The sequence below is a fragment of the Rhincodon typus genome, chromosome 16 (assembly GCF_021869965.1).
Source record: "Rhincodon typus isolate 14 chromosome 16, sRhiTyp1.1, whole genome shotgun sequence".
Lineage (NCBI taxonomy): Eukaryota > Metazoa > Chordata > Chondrichthyes > Orectolobiformes > Rhincodontidae > Rhincodon > Rhincodon typus.
In genome coordinates, this window is record NC_063347.1 from 29,668,163 (window position 1) to 29,691,300 (window position 23,138).

At 40.7% G+C, this 23,138-nt stretch overlaps 1 protein-coding gene across 1 annotated transcript in view; it reads right to left on the bottom strand.

Annotated features, from left to right (window-relative positions):
* The window catches only part of dnah12 (dynein, axonemal, heavy chain 12), a 265,038-nt gene that overhangs the window by 91,725 nt on the left and 150,175 nt on the right, over nt 1-23,138 (bottom strand). Inside the window, exons 36-41 of the mRNA XM_048606726.1 lie at nt 19,278-19,444; nt 17,836-18,091; nt 15,181-15,480; nt 12,832-13,010; nt 2,260-2,452; nt 1,997-2,158 (exon numbers count right to left, since the gene is read on the bottom strand). Of these exons, the coding sequence (XP_048462683.1) occupies nt 1,997-2,158; nt 2,260-2,452; nt 12,832-13,010; nt 15,181-15,480; nt 17,836-18,091; nt 19,278-19,444 (1,257 nt within the window). The remainder of the gene's footprint in view (nt 1-1,996; nt 2,159-2,259; nt 2,453-12,831; nt 13,011-15,180; nt 15,481-17,835; nt 18,092-19,277; nt 19,445-23,138) is intronic.

Here is a 23,138-nt window from a genome sequence, read left to right on the forward strand (position 1 = left end):
CAGATCAGTCATTATCTTACTGAATAGGGGAGCAGGCTCAAGGTGCCAAATTTTCTTATTAATCATTCATAGGAGCTGGAGCTGGAGCTTCACTCTTCCAGGCTAGTACAGAATATTCCAAAAACACTCATGACTTTTAGATGGTGGAGAGGTTTTGGGAGTTATGAGATGAGTTACTGATGCAAAATTCCTAGCCTCTGACTTGCGTTTATAGTCACAGTATATATATGGATAGTCCAATTCAGTTTCTGGGCTACAGTAACCGCCAGGATGTTTACAGTGGAGGATTCAAAGATGATAATGCCATTGAACATCAAGGGCCAATAATTAGATTTTTTCTGTTGGAGATAGTTATTACCTGACACTTGTGTGGTGCAAATGTTACCCGTCACTAATCATCCTAAACCTGGATGCTCTCAGGTCTTGTTGTATATGGACACAGGCTGCTTAAGTATCTCAGGAGTCACAAATGGTGCTGATTGAACATTGTGCAGTCATCACTGAAGATCGCTACTCTGTTTTTACGATGGATGGAAGGTCTTTGATGAAGCAACTGAACATGGTTGGGACTAGGACACTACTCTGAAGAACCCCTGCAATGATATTCTGGGACTGAGATGATTAACCTCCAACAAACACAACAATTAAATGAGTCTTTTCCTTTTGATTTCTATTGACTCCAGTTTTGCTGGGGCTGCTTAATACCATACTCAATCTAATGCTGCCATGATTCCGCCTCACCTCTTTTTTCCATGTTTGGATCAAGGTTGTAATGAGGTTGGGTGCTGAGTGGCCTGGGTGGAACCTAAAATGAGCATCAAGGAGGATGTGTGCTCTGATGTACTGCTTGACAACAACCCTTTCTAGAACTTTGCTGATGAACGAGATTATGTGATAATTGCCCAGATTGGATTTGTCTTATTTTTTGTGGACGGGACATACCCAAGCAATTTTCTACATTGATGGGTGGATGCCAGTGTTGTGGCTGTAATGGAACAGCTTGGCTCGAGTTGCAGCAGTTCTGGAGCACAAGTCCTCAATACAATTGTCAGAATGTTGTCTGGGCAAATTGTCTTTGAAGTATCTTGATTCATAGGTTGTTGTGTTTGTAATTTGAATATGCTTTGTGGATGGAGTTGGTGCAGTCTTAACCATTCTTGGTCAAGGTGAAGGACTTTATAGAATGATATGACACCATTCAGCCTTTTATGTAAGTTCCAGCTGTCTGAAAGAATAATTAGTCCCTCTCACCTGCTAATTCCCCATAACATCCTTCTACTAATTTTTACAGGCATATTTTTTGTTAAAATCAGAATTTGCTTTCAGCTAGAATCACGGGGTAGGTGAGAGGTAGGATAGAATTGTGCATTGGTAATGCTAATGGACTAGTACTTCAGATATTCCCAAGGTCAAATTCATCACGGCAGTTGGTGGAATTTAAATTCAATTAATGAATTCTGAAAAACTAAATCTCAGTAATGGCAACTATAAATTGTCATAAAACCTTTCTGGTTTACAAATGTCTTTCAGAGAAAGAAATCTGTCATCCCGGCCTGACCTGGCCTTCATGCAACTCCAGACTCAAAGCAAAGTAATGAGGCTGAATCTTGACTGCCCTCTGAAATAGCCTCCAAAAATGGCCTCTGAAGTGACCCAGCCAGTCAATCAGTTCAGGAGCCATTAGGAATGGAAAGCAGATACTGACTTTGCCAGTGATGCTATAAACCTATGAAAGAAGTTTAAATTGACTCAATTTATTCAAGAGTGTATACATTGGAGAAATGCTTTATTCTGGGACAGAGTAATATCCACAGTGTGGTAGAACTTATCCACAGTGTGGTAGAACTGAAACATTATGCAATGTCATAAAAGTGAAACTTATATACAGCTACAGATTACACCAAATGCCATCCATCATAAAATTTAAGTAAAAAAATAAGCATTAACATTTTTATGACATATTGCTGCACAATACAAACAAATAAATGTTTCACACCTCCATGATCTCCTGTTTTTCATCAGGTGCAAAAAGATTTGGCACTTCACCAGTATTGAGTAAACTGTCTACATCCTCTAAGAATGCCTCCTCTTTAATTTGTGTGTCTGTAATCAGGAACACAGTGGGCTGACCTCTCATTCCTGCACTTCGAAGCAAATTCTATCAAAAAACAAAACAGTTGCATTGAAGGCAATATTTCTGTGATAAAATGGAGGTAAATTAGCAATGATTCTAACCAAGTTAAAAATAACAAAGATCACCTTTAAATCGTCTCTCCATTCATTTGTTCCATAGCTCTTGGAAATTTCAGGTTGAAAGATAGTCATTTTAGCCATTGATGTAGCCAAACGAGTCATAGACTGACGGCCACTTCCTCCTACTCCCACAAGAAGAGCATTGCCTCTTGCCTGCTTCAGTACTCGACTGATTCGTGACAAATGTTCTAACATGTATCTAGCAGAAATGTGAATTTAACGTATTTCACTCATTAATTTTGGTGTAGTTAAACCAATTTTAAAAGCAGATTAAACATTATGAATAGTATTATAACTAAAACTTAAACTAATGCATGGGAAACAAATTTTCTTTAAGACTTGAAAATTGCTCAAAGACTTTGTTGGATGCAGACCTGATCAGAGAGAACAGTCACAGCATCAGAAAGTGGATAAGTGGTGAGAGGGAGAGAGAAAAGGGGAGCACAGTGGTAGGGAAAAAAGAACAAGTAGATCAGATTAGTATAGTTGAAAAAACACAAAAAGTACTGCCTGATACAGCAAGTAGATCATTGGTTAGTACATATTAGGTCTTCAAAATAAAATCAGAAATAGTGGTCTATAGTTTCCAATAAAGTACTTTATTAAGTTTATAGCTTAGTTTCTATTGGGGTAAGTATGAGGGTATTAGGATTACGAGTATTAGCACAAAGCACATCTAAAGTGGGTCAGCAAGAGTTGGACAGTCAGGAAACTACACCAGAGTGAAATGTAGCCCAGTTTGTAGCAAATTAGATTTGTGTGGGAATTTGGTACAAGGGAGAAGAGGTGCTATGTGTAAGATTCATTGAAACAAGTAAAATGTGATAAACATTAATTAGATTTATCAGTACAAGTAAATTTAATCAACTGTAGTAACATTTATTAAATGAAGGTCAACTATAATAAAATTAAATTAAGTTAACCAAAGTAAAAGGAGGTTACTGTATGTGAAGTAAAGCTAAGGCATGGCATAACAGCTTAATCATGTAGATTTCCTGTTCTGTAGTATGTGAGAAGTCATGGATGTTACCCGTGTCCAAGATGTCCACATGTGTAGGAAATGCCACCAGCCGAAGAAACATGAGCAGTGGCTGGAGTCATGTTGGTGCAAGGCTGAGAGCTAATTGAAAAGCACGTTCAGGGTTCTGGTCAAATCACAAGTTAGGAATATGTAGTCAGAAATGAGTGACTGTAGGCGGTCCAAGAAAACTAGGCAAGTAATGTCAGAGTACTGTTCACTAATTAGTTCCCTGTTTTGGATACTGGTTCCTAGAATTAGAATTTTTAGAATTAGAATTCCTACAGTGTGGTAACAGGCCCTTCGGCCCAACAAGTCCACACCGAACCTCAGAGTATCCCACCCCCCTATGACCCACCTAAAATACACCCTCTACCTCTCTGAACACTACGGGCAATTTAGCATGGCCAATCCGCCTAACCTGCACATCTTTGGACTGTGGGAGGAAACCGGAGCACCCGGAGAAAACCCACGCAGACACAGGGAGAACGTGCAAACTCCACACAGACAGTCGCCCAAGGCTGGGATCGAACCCAGGTCCCTGGCGCTGTGAGGCAGCAGTGCTAACCACTGTGCCACTGTGCTACCGTGTCGCCTAGGAGGACAGCAGAGTCAAATGACATTATGCGTGGGTCAGCTGTACAGGAGAGGAGAAAAAGAAAGAAAGAGCAAAGTAATAGAGGGTTTATTAATAAGAATAGACAGGCATTTCTATGCCAAAGATGTGAGCCTAGGATAGTATGTTGTCTCCTTAGTGCCAAGGTCAAGGATGGCATGGAGTAGCTGCAGGACATTCTTCTGGGGAATGATGAACAGCTAGAGGTCATGATCCATGTCAATAGCAATGATTCAGTGGGAAAGCAGAAAAGACCCTGAAAGCAGAATTCAGGGAACTGGAAGGAGATTGATAGGCAGAACCTCTTAATCAGTAATCACAGGATTACTTCATGTCCCATGTGCTAGTGATCATGGAAATTGGAGAACTGAGTGATTGAATACATTGCTGGAGAACTGGTGTAGGAGGGAGGGCATCAGATTTCAAAGGCATTGGATCTGTATAAAATGGAAGAGCTGCGTCTTATTAGGACTGGGACTAAAATCCTTGCAGGGAGATTCACAAGGCTGCTGGAGAGATTTTAAACTAGATTGGTGAGGGAGGGGTGGGAACCTGACAGGTAACTCAGATTCAAAGAAAGCAAAACTGGTAAAGTAGAAAAGTAGAAATAAAAAAAAACAGGAAGTGAATGAAGCATTGGCAAGCATCAAATAGATTAAGAAAGACAATTAATTATAAATGCAGGATTGAAAGCAGTCTATCTGAATGCACATTGTTTTCACAAAAGGGTTCATGATTTAAACGCACAAGTTGAGGTAAATAGGTATGGCTGAATTGCTGTTGTGGAGACATGGCCATAGGGTGGGATATGCAAAAAGGAAAAGGAGATGGGTAGTGCTGTTAATGAGCCACAAGATCAATACATTCATAAACGGATCTTGGATTGAAAGATCAAGATGTAGTGTTAATTTGGGGGAAGCTAAGAAACAACGTGGGTCAGAAGATATTGATGGGAATTCTTTATAGACTGCCAAACTATACTGATAATGTTTTACACAGCATAAGTCAGGAAATTAGACATGCAGATAATGTGGGTATTACAGAAATAATGAACAATTTTGAATTATACACAGACTGGATATAATCAAATTAGCATTAATGCTATGTAGAATGAATTCCTGGAGTGTGTATAAAATGGGTTTCTGGAGCAGCACATTGAGAAGCCAATTAAGGAATAGGCTACATTGGACTTCGTGTTGTGCAATGTAACCATAATTTGATAGAATTTTTGTATTAAATTTGAATGCGATATAGTTCATACTGAAACTGGAGTCTGAAATCTAAGAAAGGAATGAGGGAGAGCTTGATTATTTGTGTATTTGGAAAATAAACAAAAATATTTGAAAGTAGAACATAGAACATAGAACATTACAGCGCAGTACAGGCCCTTCGGCCCTCGATGTTGCGCCGACCTGTGAAACCAATCTGAAGCCCATCTAACCTAAACTATTCCATTATCACCCGTATGTTTATCCAATGACCATTTAAATGCCCTTAAAGTGGGCGAGTCTACTATTTTTGCAGGCAGGGCATTCCACGCCCTTACTACTCTCTGAGTAAAGAACCTACCTCTGACATCTGTTCTATATCTATCACCCCTCAATTTAAAGCTATGTCCCCTCGTGCTAGCCATCACCATCTGAGGAAAAAGGCTCCCACTGTCCACCCTATCTAATCCTCTGATCATCTTGTATGTCTCTATCAAGTCACCTCTTAACCTTCTTCTCTCTAATGAAAACAGCCTCAAAACCCTCAGCCTTTCCTCATAAGACCTTCCCTCCATACCAGGCAACATCCTGGTAAATCTCCTCTGCACCCTTTCCAATGCTTCCACATCCTTCCTATAATGTGGTGACCAGAACTATACGCAATACTCCAAGTGCGGCCGCACCAGAGTTTTGTACAGCTGCAACATGACCTCATGGCTCCAAAACTCAATCCCTCTACCAATAAAACCTAACATACTGTACTCCTTCTTAACAACGCTATCAACCTGGGTGGCAACTTTCAGTGATCTATGCACATTTGTATTTAAAGAAATACTACACAGAAATACTACAAGGGATACACATTTCTGAGGCACAAACAGCCAGAGAGAAACGCAAGTCAACCATGGTTAATGAATGAAGTTAAAGATCACATGATACCAATGTAAGTGATTACTAAAGATTCCAGAAAAAATGGTAAGCCTGAGGATTGAGAACAATCTGGAATCCAGTAAAGAAGGACTAAGAAACTGAAACTAACTAAGAAAAGGAAAAGACAAAACAAATACAAACCACTGAGGAACATAAAGGTAGACTGAAAACATTTCTTTAGGTATAATGTTAGTTCACTACAGGAGGGGACAGTAGAACACAGTGAGAACAGACAAATGGCAGAGAAACTAAGCGGTTATTTTGCATCTGTCTTCACGGAAGAAGATACAGACAAACCTGGTGTCCAAGGGACTTGTAAAACTGAAGAATTCAAATAAATTAGTATTAGAAAAGGTGTAGCACTTGAAAATTTAAGTGCAGTGAGGGTAGATAAATTTCCTGCATTAGGTGAGCTTCATCCCAGTATATTGTTGAGGTGGCTAGAGAGATAGTGGATCTCTTGTGGTTATTTTTCAAAATTCTATAGATTCCAGGAAGGTTTCTGGGGATTGGAAAGTACCAGATGTAACCCCACTATTTAGGAAGGGAGGAAGAGGGATAATGGAGAACTACAGACCTATAAGTTTGATGTCTGTAGTAGGGAAAACATTAGAATTTATTATAAAAGGATCTCATAAATGAATATTTACAAAATAATTGTAAAATTGGGCAGAGACAACAAAGGTTTATGAAAGGGATAACATTGGATATCATCATAGAGTCGTAGAGATTTTTTTGAAATTGATTCATGGGATATGGGCATTGCTGGCTGGCCAGCATTTATTGCCCTTCCCTAGTTGCCCTTGAGAAGGTGGTGATGAGCTGCCTTCTTGAACCGCTGCAGTCTACCCGTTGTGGGTTGAAGAACAATGCTGTTAGGGAAGGAATCCCAGGATTTTGACCCAGCGACGGTGAAGGAACGGCAATGTATTTCCACATCAGGTGAGTGGCTTGGTCGGGAACTTGCAGGTACTGGTGTTCCCATATATCTGTTGCCCTTGTCTTTCTAGATGGAAGTAATTGTGGGTTTGGATGGTGCTTTATGAAGATCTTTGGTGAATTTCTGCAGTGCATCTTGTAGATAGCACAGCTGCTACTCAGTGTCAGTGGTGGAGCGGGTGGATATTTGTGGATGTGGTACCAATCAAGCAGCTGCCTTGTTCCAAATGGTGTCAAGCTTCTTGAATGATATTTGAGCCACACCCTCCAGACAAGTGTGGAATATTTCATCACACTCCTGACTTGTGCCTTGTAGATGGTGGACACGATTTGGGAATTCAGGAGGTAAGTTACTTGCTGCAGTTTCCTAGCCTCTGAACTGTACTTGTAGTCATTGTGTTTATGTGGCGAGTCCAGTTGAGTCAATGGTAAGTAACCTCTAGGATGCTGACAGTGGGGGATTCAGTAATGGTAGGACCACTGAATGTCAAGGAGCAGTGGTTAGATTGTCTCTTATTGGTGATGGTCATAGCTTGGCATTTGTATGGTGCAAATTTTACTTGCCACATGTCAACCCAAGCTTGGATATTGTTCAGAAGTTATTGCATTTGAACATAGACTGCTTCAGGATCTGAGGAACTGCAAACGGTGTTGAACATTGTGCAGACAGCGAACATCCCCACTTCTGATCTTATGATGGTGTGGAGGGGGGGGAGCGGGGAAGGTCATTGATGAAGCAGCTGAAGACAATTGGGCCTAGGATATCACCCTGAGGAACTCCTGCAGAGATGTCCTGGAGCTGAGATGACTGACCTCCAACACCACGACCATCTTCCTTTGTGCCTGGTATGACTCCAACCAGCAGTGAGTTTGTACCCTTATACCCGTTGATTCCAGTTTGGCTAGGCCTCCTGCTTTTTATGTACAAGACATAACTAGGCAATTTTTCACATTGTTGAGTAGATGCCAGTGTTATAACTGAACTGGAACAGCTTGGCAAAGACAATGGCAAGTTCTGGAGCACAAGTCTTCAGCATTATTGCTGGAATTTTGTCAGGGCCCATAACCTTTGAAGTATCCAGTTTCTCCAACCATTTCTTGATATCACACGGAATGTATCAAATTGGCTGAAGACTGGCGTTTGTAAAGCTGGGGACCACTGGAGGAGGCTACAATGAATCATCCACTTGGCACTTCTGGCTGAAGATTGCTGTGAATGTTTCATCCTTATCTTTTGTACTCGTGTGCTGGGCTCTTCCATCTTTGACAGTGAGAATATATGTGGAGTCTCCTCCTTCAGTGAGTTGTTTAATTGTCCACCACCATTCAGGACTGGATGTTTCAATATTGAAGAGCTTAGATCTGATCCGTTGGTTGTGGGATTGCTTAGCTCTGTCTATCATTTGTTGCTTATGATGTTTGGGATGCAAGTAGTCCTATTTGGTAGCTTTATCAGGTTGACACCTCATTTTTAGGTATGTCTGGTGCTGCCCTTGGCATGCCCTCCCACACTCTCCAATTGAATCGGGGTTGATCCCCTGGCTTGATGTAATGGTTGAGTGGAGGATATGCCTGGCTACGAGGTTGTAGATTGTGCTGGAGTACAATTCTGCTGTTGTTGATGGCCCACAGTGCCTCATGGATGCTCAGTCTTGAGTTACTAGATCTGGTTGAAGCCTGCCCCATTTAGCACAGTGATAGCACTCAACACACTGCAGGGTATTCTCAATATGAAGGCGGGACTTTGTCTTTATAAGGAATGTGCACGGTCACTCTCACCGATACTGTCTTGGATAGATGCATCTGCAGTTGGCGGATTGGTAAAGATGAGGTCAGGTATGTTTTTCCATCTTGTTAGTTCCTTCAGTACCTGCCGCAGACCCAGTCTAGCAGCTATGTCCTTTAAGACCCGAACAACTCAATCAGTAGTGCTGCTGCTGAACCACTCATGGTGGTAGACATTGAAATCCCCACCCAGAGTACATTTTTCAACCTGCCATCCTCTGTGCATTTTTCAGTGGTGGGGCCATGTTCCAGGGGGAACTAGGAGGATGCATCTAAAAATTGGCACTCAGCCTCTGCAATGTCAGACAACAGCACCACCTTTATCAGCAAAGTCAGGGTTAAACCTGAGACAACTGAGTACAGCAAGTTCAGAGAAAGACAGGGTGCCGTGACTAAGGGAGCAGATAAGTTAAGGCAACGTTGACATTTCTCTTAAGAAAGTGATTATATAGTTGTATTCTTGAGAGTTGGAGGGTAAGTTAAGAAGTAAAAGCTCTAAGGTAGTAACCTCTGGATTACTGCTGCTGTCAAGCATTAACAAAATAAGAAATAGGAAGGTAAGGATGGATTAATGCGAGACTTAAGGCATGGTAAAAGAGGGAATTTAATTTGTGCCAATAACAGAAATGGGGTTAGATTTAGTGAGGACTGGGCACTTAATATACAAGGATATGATGTGTTCAGAAAAGAATAGAGAAGTAAAGAAAAGAAGTGAGGTGGAGTGGCAATACAAACGAATCAAGATATTTAGAACTGGAAAGGGAGAATGTCCTGGAGGGAGTAAAGAAAAAAAGTCCACTTGGTTACAGTTGATAAGCAAAAGGGATACCACATTACTGATGGTATTGTAAAGGCCTCCAAATAGTGATAGAGATAGAAGAGCAAATATACAGAGAATCTTGGAGATAACAAGAACCTGGGTCAAGTGGACCTAGTATCTTTGAAGAACATTTGAATATGAGCAATAATAACATTTAGATTAATATTGGAGAAGAGTAAGGAGCAATCTGCAAATATAAATTCCAAATTGAAAAAGGGCTAACATCAATAGGATAAGAAGATCAAGTCAGGCTAGAATGGAATCAAGACAGAAGCAGAAATTACTGGAGAAACTCACCAGGTCTGGCAACATCTTTGGAGAGAAAACCAAATTTGACAAATCACATGAAAGGCTGGTTAACAAAACTAATGTTGATGGAATAGGAAGGGTCAGATTCACCTTGAACGAAAGAGGCTTACAATGACGAAACAGTGTGTTGTAGTAAATAGTTGTTTTCTGACTGGAGGATGGTTTCTGTGGTGTTATCCAAGATTTAGGGCTGGGACCACTTGATTTAAACAAATGATTTGGATATTGGAAAATCCAGTAAACTCGCCAATGATTTCAATGTGAAGTTGCGACAGATGGAGGATGATTGCAAATGGATGGGCCAGCAGAATGAACAAACACAGATGAAATTTAAAATAGAGAAGTGATGCATTGAAATGATGCATTTTGGCAGAAGGAATAGGGAATAGCAAGATAGGATTAATGGCGCAGCTTTAAAGAACGTGTATGGACAAAGGAAATTTGATGTTCATATGCATAGATCCTTGAAGGTGGCAGGACGTATTGAAAGAGTAGTTAGCAAAGTGCATGATGTCTTGAGCTTCATAAATAGAAGCATTAATATGAAAGCAGGGAAGCTATGTTGCACCTTTACAAAATTCTGGTTAGGTCACAACTAGAGGATAGGCTATACAACATGGACTTTATATTGCCAACACCTCTTTTCAGGACAAATATTGGCACAACCCACCTTCTAACCAATTAGCAGAACACCCTCATTAAAATTATGGCCTGTGACTACTTCCCTTGGGATGGGGTCAGGACCTGGACCTGTTGATTTCCCAACCTGGACAGAAAACCCTATTCCTGAATTTTTCTGTTTTACTTGGTGGGACATCAGAAAGTGAATATCCAGCATATGTGAAAATTGCAGGAAAATTATAATATTGTAAAAATCGGCAGAACTTTATCTTAATTTTATAATTCATAAATGGCTATTCCATTTCAAATACCTTTTTTTTTGCTCCTACTTATGTGTAATATTCCCAAAATTGAAGAGACTAAAGTAATGACCCTCCCTCTCATTATAAGGGTGCCTGCTTTCCATGATGTTAGCTCATTCTATTTTGTTCATGATCCTCACTCATTATTTAAATCAAAATATAATTCTGATTACCATAAACAAATCAGGTTGTTTTCACTTTCCTGAAGTGCTCCCTTATTTTGATTTGCACATTTAGGGATGAATTGCCACAACAGGGTCTGTATGCTCTTTTCCCATCAGTCTTCAGTGCAGAGTTTAAAAACAATTCAAAAATGTTACGAGTACTTCTTTTAACTAATTGGCTGCATATTTTGCCAGGATTATCTGCATTTAGACAATCCTAGATTGGTGTGTTACAGCTGCTCGTGATAATTATTCATCACTCCACGCAATAAAATCAACTTGAACTGAAAGGCAATTAAACCAGATTCAGTAATTCTGAGAGATAATGGTAACAAAATTTGATTCAGCAATTAGCCTTGGAAGGTAACAAAGCTATATAATGGGGAATTGTGTTGGGAGGTATGTAGTCTTCCAACATTAGGGTACAAGTCCCTGTGACCATCTGTCTGGACAGGCACAGTCTCCTGTAGCACTTGTTAACTGACATGTCCAGATAACTCCATCTTCAGTGGTAGATTTTATGCTGTGGGTATAGCCTCCATTAACTTCCTATACTATATCCCTTTACTTTGTCTTCCTCTTGGCTGGGTCTTTGCCTCTGCTGCTGAGAATACTGGATATCATTGTCACTGTCCCAAGGTCAAAGAACTGCTGATTTCCCTGTGATCAGAATAATGACTGGACCCTCCTGCTTTACTCCTAGGATGCCAGGGGATCACAATCCCCTGCACCACCAGCATGTACAGACCATTCTTTCACGACCTTTACACAGCTGATGACATGTATGCCAATGGCTGATTGCCCCTCTCAGCTGTTGCTTCCTTCATGAGCACACCTCAGTTGATGATGTGGCCACGACTGGCTACTTTCTGTGTTGCTGCTCTGTGTACTTTGTCTTTTTCTGATTCAATGGGCAAGAATCCAAAAAACTGAATTTGAATAAATTGTGAACTAGGGTGCACAGATTTAAAGTGTTTTCAATGAGAAGAAAATAATGTGAGAAATTTTTTTTCACACCGCGAGTAGTTAGCATCTGGAATGTACTGTCTGGAAGTGCAGTGAAAGCATGTTCAGTTGAGGCATTCAAGGGAACATTATACGGTGGCTCAGTGGTTAGCACTGCTGCCTCACAGCACCAAGGGCCTGGGTTTGATTCCACTCTTGGGCTACTGTCTGTGTGGAGTTTGCACATTCTCCCCGTGTCTGCATGGGTTTCCTCCGGGCACTCTGGTTTCATACCCCTGTCCAAAGATATGAAGGGTAGGTGGATTGGCTATGCTAAATTGCTCAGTGTTCAGGGATGTGTAGATTAGGTGGGTTATAGGGGGATGGGTCTGGGTGGGATGCTGTGAGAGTTGGTGTGGACTTGTTGGGCCGAAGGGCCTATTTCCACACTGAATGCAGTCCAAGTCAAGTCATCAATTATATGATGAAATAGAAACAATGTGTGGGGTTACAGGGAAAAGTAGGAGATTGGCACTATGCCAAAATGCTCAGAGAACCATCACAGAGATTGCGCTGGTTCAATAGCTTCCCTCTTTTCTGTGATACTGTGAGGTGCAATGAGCCAGCTAACAATATTAATTAACCTTATTCTTGAATCAGATGCATTTCCAGGGCTTATCTTCCCTGTTCTTACAAATCTTGTCGATGACCAGAGCAGCCTGGCAATGGTAGGCAATGTTACTTTTTAAGTGCCTGCCTACCCTCATCTCTGCCCCATGAGGGCTTAATGTTGCTGCCTCAATGTGCTGCTTCTTAGAAAGGTAGAAAAATATCTAGAGCTTGTCTCAGATCGTCTTCAAACATCTCAATGCCAAAAGCATATACTACATTATGTGTGAGGGAAAATATTGTTGAAGGTACCTGAATATAACTAGTTTCATCTGGGTTTTATGGGTCTGATTATACTCATCTAGGCACATCATGACTACATCATTAAACTCATGAATTGAGGAAACCTCTGCATACAATCGTTCATCTCCTTCCAAATCAGGATTCATGTAGTCACCAAACAATAGGCTTCTCAAATCCTCTTCAGTAATCTAAATAAAATGAATAGCTGAATTATCACACTAAATCCAGAAGCATTGTAAAGGATAGCAAATATTAATCATTAAAGAACTTAACGGGTTTATTTCTGCAGAATTTTTTATGATGAATGCTAAAAGAAAGACTGGAAATATGAAAGCCTCTTCATAAAGAGTCACTCCACAAAAGCTTACTTGACAAAATCATATTCAGTAATGAGGGCACTGTAAGCAACAAAAATCATTCTGGTTGTTCATAGTTCAATATATATTTTACTTAATTTATAAATAATTCAAATACCAGTCATCCAGAATACGTGACAACAAGGCGCAGAGCTGGATGAACACAGCAGGACAAGCAGCATCATAGGAGCAGAAAGGCTGACGTTTCGGGCCTAGACCCTTCATCAGAAATGGGGGAGGGGAAGGGGGTTCTAAAATAAATAGGGAGAGAGGGGGAGGCGGATAGAAGATGGATAGAGGAGAAGATAGGTGGAGAGGAAACAGACAGGTCGAAGAGGCGGGGACGGAGCCAGTAAAGGTGAGTGTAGGTGGGGAGTTGGGGAGGGGATAGGTCAGTCCAGGGAGGACAGACAGGTCAAGGGGTGGGATGAGGTTAGTAGGTAGGAGATGGGGGAGGAGGGGATAGGTGGGAGGAAGAACAGGTTAGGGAGGCGGGGACAAGCTGGGCTGGTTTTGGGATGCGGTAGGGGAGGGGAGATTTTGAAGCTTGTGAAATCCACATTGATACCATTGGGCTGCAGGGTTCCCAAGCGGAATATGAGTTGCTGTTCCTACAACCTTCGGGTGGCATCATTGTGGCACTGCAGGAGGCCCAGGATGGACATGTCGTCTGAGGAATGGGAGGGGGAGTTGAAGTTGTTCGCGACTGGGAGGTGCAGTTGGTTTATTGCGAACCGAGCGTAGGTGTTCTGCAAAGCGGTCCCCGAGCCTCCGCTTGGTTTCCCCGATATAGAGGACCTGTTCTTCCTCCCACCTATCCCCTCCTCCCACCTCAAGCCACACCTCCATCTCCTACCTACTAACCTCATCCCGCCCCCTTGACCTGTCCGTCCTCCCTGGACTGACCTATCCCCTCCCCAACTCCCCACCTACACTCACCTTTACTGGCTCCATCCCCGCCTCTTCGACCTGTCTGTTTCCTCTCCACCTATCTTCTCCTCTATCCATCTTCTATCCACCTCCCCCTCTCTCCCTATTTATTTCAGAACCCCCTTCCCCTCCCCCATTTCTGATGAAGGTCTAGGCCTGAAACGTCAGCCTTTCTGCTCCTATGATGCTGCTTGGCCTGCTGTGTTCATCCAGCCTTGCACCTTGTTGTCTCGGATTCTCCAGCATCTGCAGTTCCTACTATCTCTCATCCAGAATACGTTGTCTCTTTCAAATAGCTATTCAATAGTCTTACTACAACTACTCTGGATTGGTTGCCCCGGATTTATTTTTCCTCATGACTCACTCTCTCACACACACACACACCTTTTGTGAGTTAGCACTGAATCTGGTTTTACCATCTTTTCAATTACTGTATTCTAGATTCTAAAACTCACAAGAGTCTAGGGATTCACAGGTGAAGTAAAATATCTGCAAACTTATGTTTGTTAGTTGTTTAAAGTTTTTGTGTTTTGAAGCTGCTGGTTAAAAACAGCTGAGGAGTGGAATTTCTGCATTTGTTGACACCAGCGCATGCATGCTATGCACTGCTTAAATTTGTGCATGTGCATTGAGGGACGTGGCCTTCACTCTCTCCCCACTTCCCATACTATTCTTCCCATTTCTCCATGTCTGTCCTTTCTTTGAAGAAGAGTCATATCAGACTCATGACATTAACTCTGCCTCTTTCCACAGATACTGTCAGAGCTGCTGAGTTTCACCAGTATTCTCTGCGTTTGTTTCAGATTTCCAGTATTCACAGCATTTTGTTTTTAATAGAATTTAAAACTTTGCCACAAACATTTGATTGAAGGAAATATGCCAAAATTAGATCTGGAGGTAAATTCAGGGCTAGTCACAAAATAGAAAACTTTCTCATCCTTGTATTAACGAAAAACAATTAAATCAAACTACATTATTGTAATCAGCCAATATAATACAACCAGAAAAAAAAACTTTAATTTGAAACAAGCCAAGTGTACAACTTTTAAAATTATCAAGAAATCAGACTCACATGTCCAGATCCATGTACCAAATGCTCAAATACAGAATCAAAATTCTCCCTGAAATGATCTTTCACAATGGCCCTCATCAGATTAAATAACCAGGTACGATCCTGATCGTCCACCAGGCGATCATAAAATACACGAAAAACTTCATGCACAAACAGACGAATTAGCTGTCTCTTGCTCTCAACTGATTCTTTCTTAATAAGCAAACAGCCTTGGATAACCCGTGAGAAATCTCGCAAATTAAAGGTGTAATGGGATTTTGTAGGTGTAGGAAGTAGATTATCAATGGCTTTTTTATAAACCTGGAATAGAATGTAAAGTAAACAAATTTGAAATATTGGCAGATTCATAACTAAGTAAGAACTGACTTTTGTAAAGAATAAAAATTAAAGTATCATTAATTCATTATCTTCATGATAGGTGTAGAATTTCAATTTGTTCAACTTTAGCAGCTGGTGCATATGTTAGTGTGATAAAAGATTCAGAGATTATACTTTTACAAGAAACTTAAAAAGTAGCATTACATATACAGCAATCAATTAGCAAAGCAAGTTACCAGACACTGCAAGGGGATTGGAATACAAGAATTAAAAAAAAAAAATCTCTCTACAACTGTATGGGACTTTGATGTGATGATATCTGGAGTACTGTGTACATTTTTTGTCTCCATATTTAATGAAGTGTATATTTACATTGGAAACAGTACAGTAAAGGTTGGTCCTTTGGATGAGGAGTTGTGCTATGATAAGAGACTAAATAAATTGGAGCTATATTAGACGCTGCCCATTCAGAAGAAAGAAAGAGGATTTGATTGAAACATTCAGGATTATCAATAGGCTTGACAAGGCTGATACTGAGATATTCTTTCCCTCGATTAGAACACTGGGTTTCAGGATTAGGAATTGGTCATTTAAGACTGAGATGAGGAGAAATTTCTTCACTCAAAAGGTTGTGAATCATTGGAATTTCTATCCCAGCACGTTGCAGATGCACCATCATTTCATTTATTTCAGGGCGAGATAAACAGATTTAGTCTTATGGAATAAAGAGATAAGGCAAGCAGACAGGCAAGTGCGGTTCAAGCCCAACATGATCATAATTGAATGACAGAATAAGTTTGATGATTAAATGATCCTGTACTTATTTCTTATGCACGAGAATGAAGAGAACAAGTCTAATTTTCAATTTATTCATTAAAAGGAAAGATAATCTGATGACATACAATGAAAGAAATGTCTGTCAAGGTCCATGTATCCATGCTCAAAATATTTTTTAAGAAGGGGCAACAGAGATTCAAATTCATGTTTCAGCCTGGTCTCCAACTCCACATTTTAAAAGTTGAACCAATCCTAAACACAAGTTTTGGAAGTGGGTGAGGGCATGTTCTATATCACCTTGGATTACTCAACAGATGTGATGAGCAACATTAAAAATGTCTGCCTATAAAAGGGCAGCATGACATTCAAGTTACAAAATATCATCTGGCATAATAGATCACAATAACACTGGATAGAATAACACTAGTTCCTGTTTGGTATCCAACATTTCTATGACACCGGAGGAGTGGGGTTTAGATTTGAAAACTAGGAAAGCATATGCAATCGATCTCAAAGGATTAAACATTTCAAAACAGTTTACAAAAAAATGTTACAAGACAGAAATCGACTAGCATTTTGCCAGTTTCAGGTATTAGAAACACAAGCAATATAATATTTTTCTGCTGGGATGCCAGAAATGCATGTAAAATGCGGTGGACATATTAGTTAAAACAAGGATTTCCCAAAACTGGAAAGTCAAGCCCCCAGTTTGAACTGCTTTCTGACAGCTATGAGGCTCCTTTACATCTTTTTAGTTTGTGCTGTGGGGTGGCTTAATGGACAACTGAGGCCTAGTAAAGGTAGTTACTCAGTTTTTCTTGGAGAAGCCCTGCCTTTTCATCAATTCTCCCTTTACTATAAGCAGTAACTCACCTCCCGAGTCCTTAAAGCCTATCCATCATGTACGAGGCACAAGTAAGGAGTGTGATGGAATATTTCCCACTTGGAGCTCCAACTGCTCTCAAGAAGCTTGATGCCATCCAAGACAAAGCAGCCCACCTGATTGTTTATGGATGTGGTGCCAATCAGTTGCTCCACCATCGATGCCCAGTTGCAGTACAATCTACAAGATGTTCTGCAGAAATTTGCCAAAAATCCTTAGCACATTCCAAACCCAAGACCAATTCCAACTAGAGGGCAAGGACAGCAGATAAATGGGAACAACACTACCTGCAAGTTATCCTCCAAACCACCCACTATCCTGACTTGGAAATCTATGCCCATTCTTTCAATGTACCTTGGTCAAATTCCTGGAATTCTCTCCTTAAGGGTATTGTGGGTCTACTAATAACACATGGACTGCAGCAGTTCAAGAAGGCAACTCACTGCCACCTTCAGAAGGGCAACCAGAGATGGGCAATAAATGCTAGCCCAGCCAGTGATGCCCATGTCCCACAAAATGAATAAAAATAAAGCTGGGAGGTGAAGGAGTGGGAGATGGAGTTGTGGGGGTGTTGCTGGATGGAAGTTGAAAGATAGAGAGATCATTGTAAGTGAGAGATAAAGGGTTGAAGGAGTGGGAGATGGGTGGATAAACAAGCTTGTTGTAAAGTTACTTACCTCCAATGTAGCATTAACAATCTGATTTCCAATTGTAAAGTAATCTGTAGGAAATTCATTGTTACGGAGATAGAAAGCTACAATGTTTGAGAAAATACGGACCATTGTTTCATCACTAAATGTATTGATAGTGCAAATATTGAAGTGACGCAGGAATCTAGGAGTAACAGGATTTCGACCACCACCTGGTGGGCCCATAGCTGAAACCAGTTGTATATCAACAAGGGTGATCCTGCTGGTGTCTTTCAGGTCATACCTGGAATATGTAAAACAATGCAATTGTTAGGCTTACGGACTGACTTTTCAGGCACAAGGAAGAGTTTTGGAAGCCTGCTGGAGGTGGGATAGGAAGCAAAACAAGCTTAGAATTTCTTGTCACCTGAGCTGCTTTGTTTAAATTGCACTCTCCCATCTTCAGTGGCACAGAAGTCATTAAAAGATCTAATTGAGGCTTCTGTTCCTTACAGACAGGAAACTTCCACTTGGCAGGTGGGCCTTTTGCAGTCGTTGAAACAAGACCAGTCACAGCACAGTTGGAAGTCAAGCAAACCATTTAGCAACTTAAATATTCTTCACCCCCACAGACAACTTACAAAAAGCCACTGTATTTCCCATCTCAAAGGTGTCTGACAGCTGTGACCATTTGTATTCTCAAAACTTTTAGAAATGCTGAGACCACATTTCCATCCTGGGGCACTTTCTTTGTCCCTTATGCACACCAGAGGTTTCCACTCTTTATGTACTGGAGGACTCTTATTGAGACCCTTGAGCAACAGCAGCCAATTCAGTGTCTTTAATTGGTTTGAACATTTGCCCTCTGGCCTTTAATTAGCCAATTCCACAAAAATAACATTGGCATACTCCTTGCTGGGTCTTGTCCTGGAAATTATCTAAACATCAGGGTCCCACCCCAAAACAAAAATCCTGCCCATATACTTTATTCAAAGTGTATCTGTAATCTGTGAATAACTTTACAACATTTTTGGTGCACGAAACAGATGAATAATTTTGGCATAATAACTTCTAAAGGTAATTTTTGGGGGAATAACTTACAAAAACTGTGAATGATATCGTATTATTTTCAGTAAATACAATTGCTTTTACTTCATTGGCAAGTAAACTGACTTAAATCACTTGAAACTAAAGATTCCTTCTTGAACTATGTCAAATTAAGGTTAAATATGTGGTTGATAAAACTAAAAGGTGTACTTTTCTTTGAACATCTGTTGGTAGAGTAATGATGGAGATGTAGAGTATTTCTGCTGATTTGTATTATCTGTCTTTTTTGGCTGACAAGTAACAAATTACATGATTTGATTTTCTTCATGGACTACAGACATAGTGAATACAGTATCTGTACCAAACAAAATATTATTGGAGTATTGGCACACAGTTTAGATAGGCATAAAATGTTTGACAATAGCTTCAAGCTGCATTGTTACCAGTTTCCATGGTCAAAGTATTGCCTAAGCAGTTCAATAGGAGGCTGAGCACCATATATTTCCAATGCTGGCATGTTCATATCATCTACAAAGATCACACACTTCTTTCCCATTGGAGGACCATATACTCCTTTCCGCCTCTTATCCAATCTGGACATGATAATATTCTGTTAGAAGAATAAAAGTCAAATTAACTTCATATTCATAACAGCATACAAAATAAGAGCAGTTGCAGTTGATGGCTGATTTGATATTAGCTTTTAACTCCACTTTCTTGCCACATTATACACCTTCTGCCAAATTTCTGCACACTAACTCAATCTATGCATTTGCCTTTGCGGACTCTCAGGACTATTACTTTTCTGGGAGAACTTCTGCACACGGACCCGACACTGCTTTGGAAGCAGACATTCTGAAACTATTTTTCAGTGTTAGGCCAATTAGTGGCCAGAGACTGCACTCACATCCAATTAAGGATAACTGACACACTCCTAAGGCTGGACAGCCAGAAATGATACATGGTAGGTTCATTATCAGAGGTGGGACAGCAGATATATCTATATAAGAGAGGGGGGGGGGGGTTAGTTCTATCTTGAGGTACCCTCTGAAAACTTATATAATGCATATGTATATATTTGGTGTAATTCAAACCATAATTGGGTAATTGTTTAAATTGCACTCTCCCATCTTCAGTGGCATAGAAGTCATTAAAAGATCTAATTGAGGCTTCTGTTCCTTGCAGACAGGAAACTTCCACTTGGCAGGTGGGCCTTTTGCAGTCGTTGAAACAACAGTAGTCACAGCAGAGTTGGAAGGCAAGCAAACCATCTTGCTACGTAAACATTCTTCAACCCCACAGACAATTACCCTGTGTAATTCAAAATATATATGAAAATGCATGCATTTTGTAATATAAAAAGGGATGTTTGAATTGAGATGCATTTGTGTAAGAATGTTCCTCATCATCTTCCTGCATCATGTGACCTCACCAATGAAGCACAAATACTGTAGGAAGAAATCTTAAGATAACTTCAGTAAAGACTTCCAGTTGAACACAGTGCTGTGTTGTACAATGAAACAATGATAAATCAACCTTAAGTTCCAGTGATTTGCAACTTGGTAACAAGTTATGATGTAGGGAAAGTCATTGAATGAAGCAGTTGAAGGTAGTTGGGCCTAGGACACTTCTCTGAGGAACTCCTGCAAAGTTTTCCTCCTGATTCTCATTGGCTCCAGTTTTTCTAGGGGTCCTTGATGCCATGCTCAGTTTTGTCCTGCTTTCTGTTTATAGGATATACTCGAGGAATTTTCTACATTACCAGATAGGTGTCAGTGTTGAAGATGTACAAGAACAATATGGCTAGAGGCATGGCAAGTTTTGGAGCATGTCTTCAGTACTATTGCTAGAATGTTCTCAGTGCCTATAGCCTTTGCAATATCCAGTGCCTCTAGCTGTTTCTCAATACTGCGTGAAGTCAATCAAATTGGCTGAGATCTGCCATCTGTGATGCTGGGGACTTCTGGAGGAGGCTGAAATGGATCAGCAATTCTGGCTGAAGATTGTTGCAAATATTTCAGCTCTAATTTGCATGGATGTGCTGAACATCCCTGTCATTGAGCCTCCTCCATTAAGTTGTTTAATTGTCCTCAAAAGTGTACAACTGGATGAGGCAGGTCTGTAGAGCTTAGATCAGATGCATTTGTTGTGAGATCACATAACCCTGTCTATCACTTATTGATTGTGCAAGTAGTCCTGCTTTGTAACTTCACCAGGTTGATACTTCGCTTTTACGTTTCCCTTGTGCTGCTCCTGGTGATAACACTCTTCATTGAGCCCTGGCATACTGGTAATGGTGCAATGGGAGATATAACAGGCAATGAGGTTGCAGATTGTATTGGAGTTCAATTCTGCTACTGTTGATAGCCCATAGTGCCCAGGATGCCCAGTCTTAAGTTGCTAGTGTGGAGAGTTTGAGAGCACCTCCTTAAAATTTATAAAAAAATAAATCAGTGGATCCATGCAGTAAGGTAAGGTCACTCCAGGTAGTCTGTTAGGACCAACCTTTCCTGCATTTTGTTGAGGCATGGAGACTCAAATTCCAATGGTCTCTCACTATGGTTGTCAGAAATAGGCCACCTTCAAGAAGGTGATGGGTTAGGGTTAGGTTTAGGCAACAAGAATTTACCCCTCTCCTGGAAAAAATACCAGCAGCCCAGAAAAATTGCCTGTAATAGGAACTTTAATTATTTAAATTAGCTGCCTAAATAGAGGCAGGCAACCAGTTCCTGCTGGCAGGACAATACCAAGAGCCTGTCCAATAGGGTTCTTGCTCATCTTGCACTGCCAAAATGGCTATTGTTATGAGGCTAGCTGATGTTATCACTGGACAAGTCAGATTCTAGTATCAAACGTGGCTTGATTGTTAAAACCATAACAACAAACTATGGCCAAAGTCATCTGCCATTGAATCATAAGTACACAATGCTACATATTTTACTTTAACAATAAAACTGAAGTTTATTATCAAAAGAAATGAAGATAAACTAAAATAAACCAAACCATCTTTTTATAACAAAAAGTCAAAGATTTTTAAAACACTGTCGAATTAATCCAGCAACACTTCCTTTACAAATTGAAGTGAAACTAAACAACTTCTGTATAGTAACCATAACACCCCTCTGACGCCATATCCCAAAACACCACACATACAATACTCATACAAAAGTCCCTGTATCTAACACGAAGTCAGGTTTAAGTCACTTATCGAATGTAACTGTAGATAGCTTCTTCCCAGAGTTAGCAACCCTCCCTCTCATCCCCGCCTCCTTGACCTGACACAACCTGTCCATCTTCTCTCCCACCTTTCCACTCCTCCCAACTCACTGACCAATCCCTACCACTGCCTACCTGCACTGACTTATCACCATCCCACCTACCTTCCCCAACCCCACCCCTCTTCTCTATTTATTTCTGAGCTCCCTTGCCCCTTCCCCATTTCTGAAGCAGGGTCCCAACCCAAAACATCAACTTTGCTGCTCCTCTGATGCTGCCTGGCCTGCTGTGTTCCTCCATTCTACCAGTAGCTGGGTAATTGGAACAGAGAGCTATAAGAAATCAAGAGTGTTTTCTTATGGAGCCCAAATATAGCCCATCTTAAATAAACTCTCCAGGATTCCATCCCCAATACCTCTGATCTGGGACTAACAGCAACTCCTCACTCATAGGTAACCTGGTTCACTGTATATCCTTCTTTTCTCAGGAGCCCTAGTCCACAGAGCCATCCTATTCTAAGGATTCCATAGGGTCACTCAAAACTCAAAGTAAACCTAAAACCACAGGTGGTTTCCCCCAAGCTCAAAAAAAAATTCCTGAAGTCTCTACCAAACCTTGAACCCCATTATTTACATTGCTAATGGAATAACTCCACAGAGGCCGGTATCCTGTCACCAAGACACCCTTTATTTACATGTGCACAGTACTTGACACTGCTCTGGCTTCCTCAGGGCCAGCTCTGACACTCTTATTTATATCTGTCAGCCAAGGCTCCTTGACTGGACTACGTTAACAGCCCCAATCAGAGAACTCATATTCTATGACGTCAACCTAGCTGACCTCGTTATAATCACTACAGCCCAATGCAAAACAATCCAAGATAAATGAAAAATTTATTAGCAATGCACAAAACCCAGGCGTGAAAAACTGTTCAAAAAGAAATCACCGTGGCTACAGAAATGTCCACTAGCCAACCATCAACTTCAGATACACTAAAACCCACAGGCTAACAACCCAATGTGCAATAAAATTCTGCAGTGCACTGGAAGCTTTGTTTCTAATATGCTCCACCTTATGTTATCCGTAAA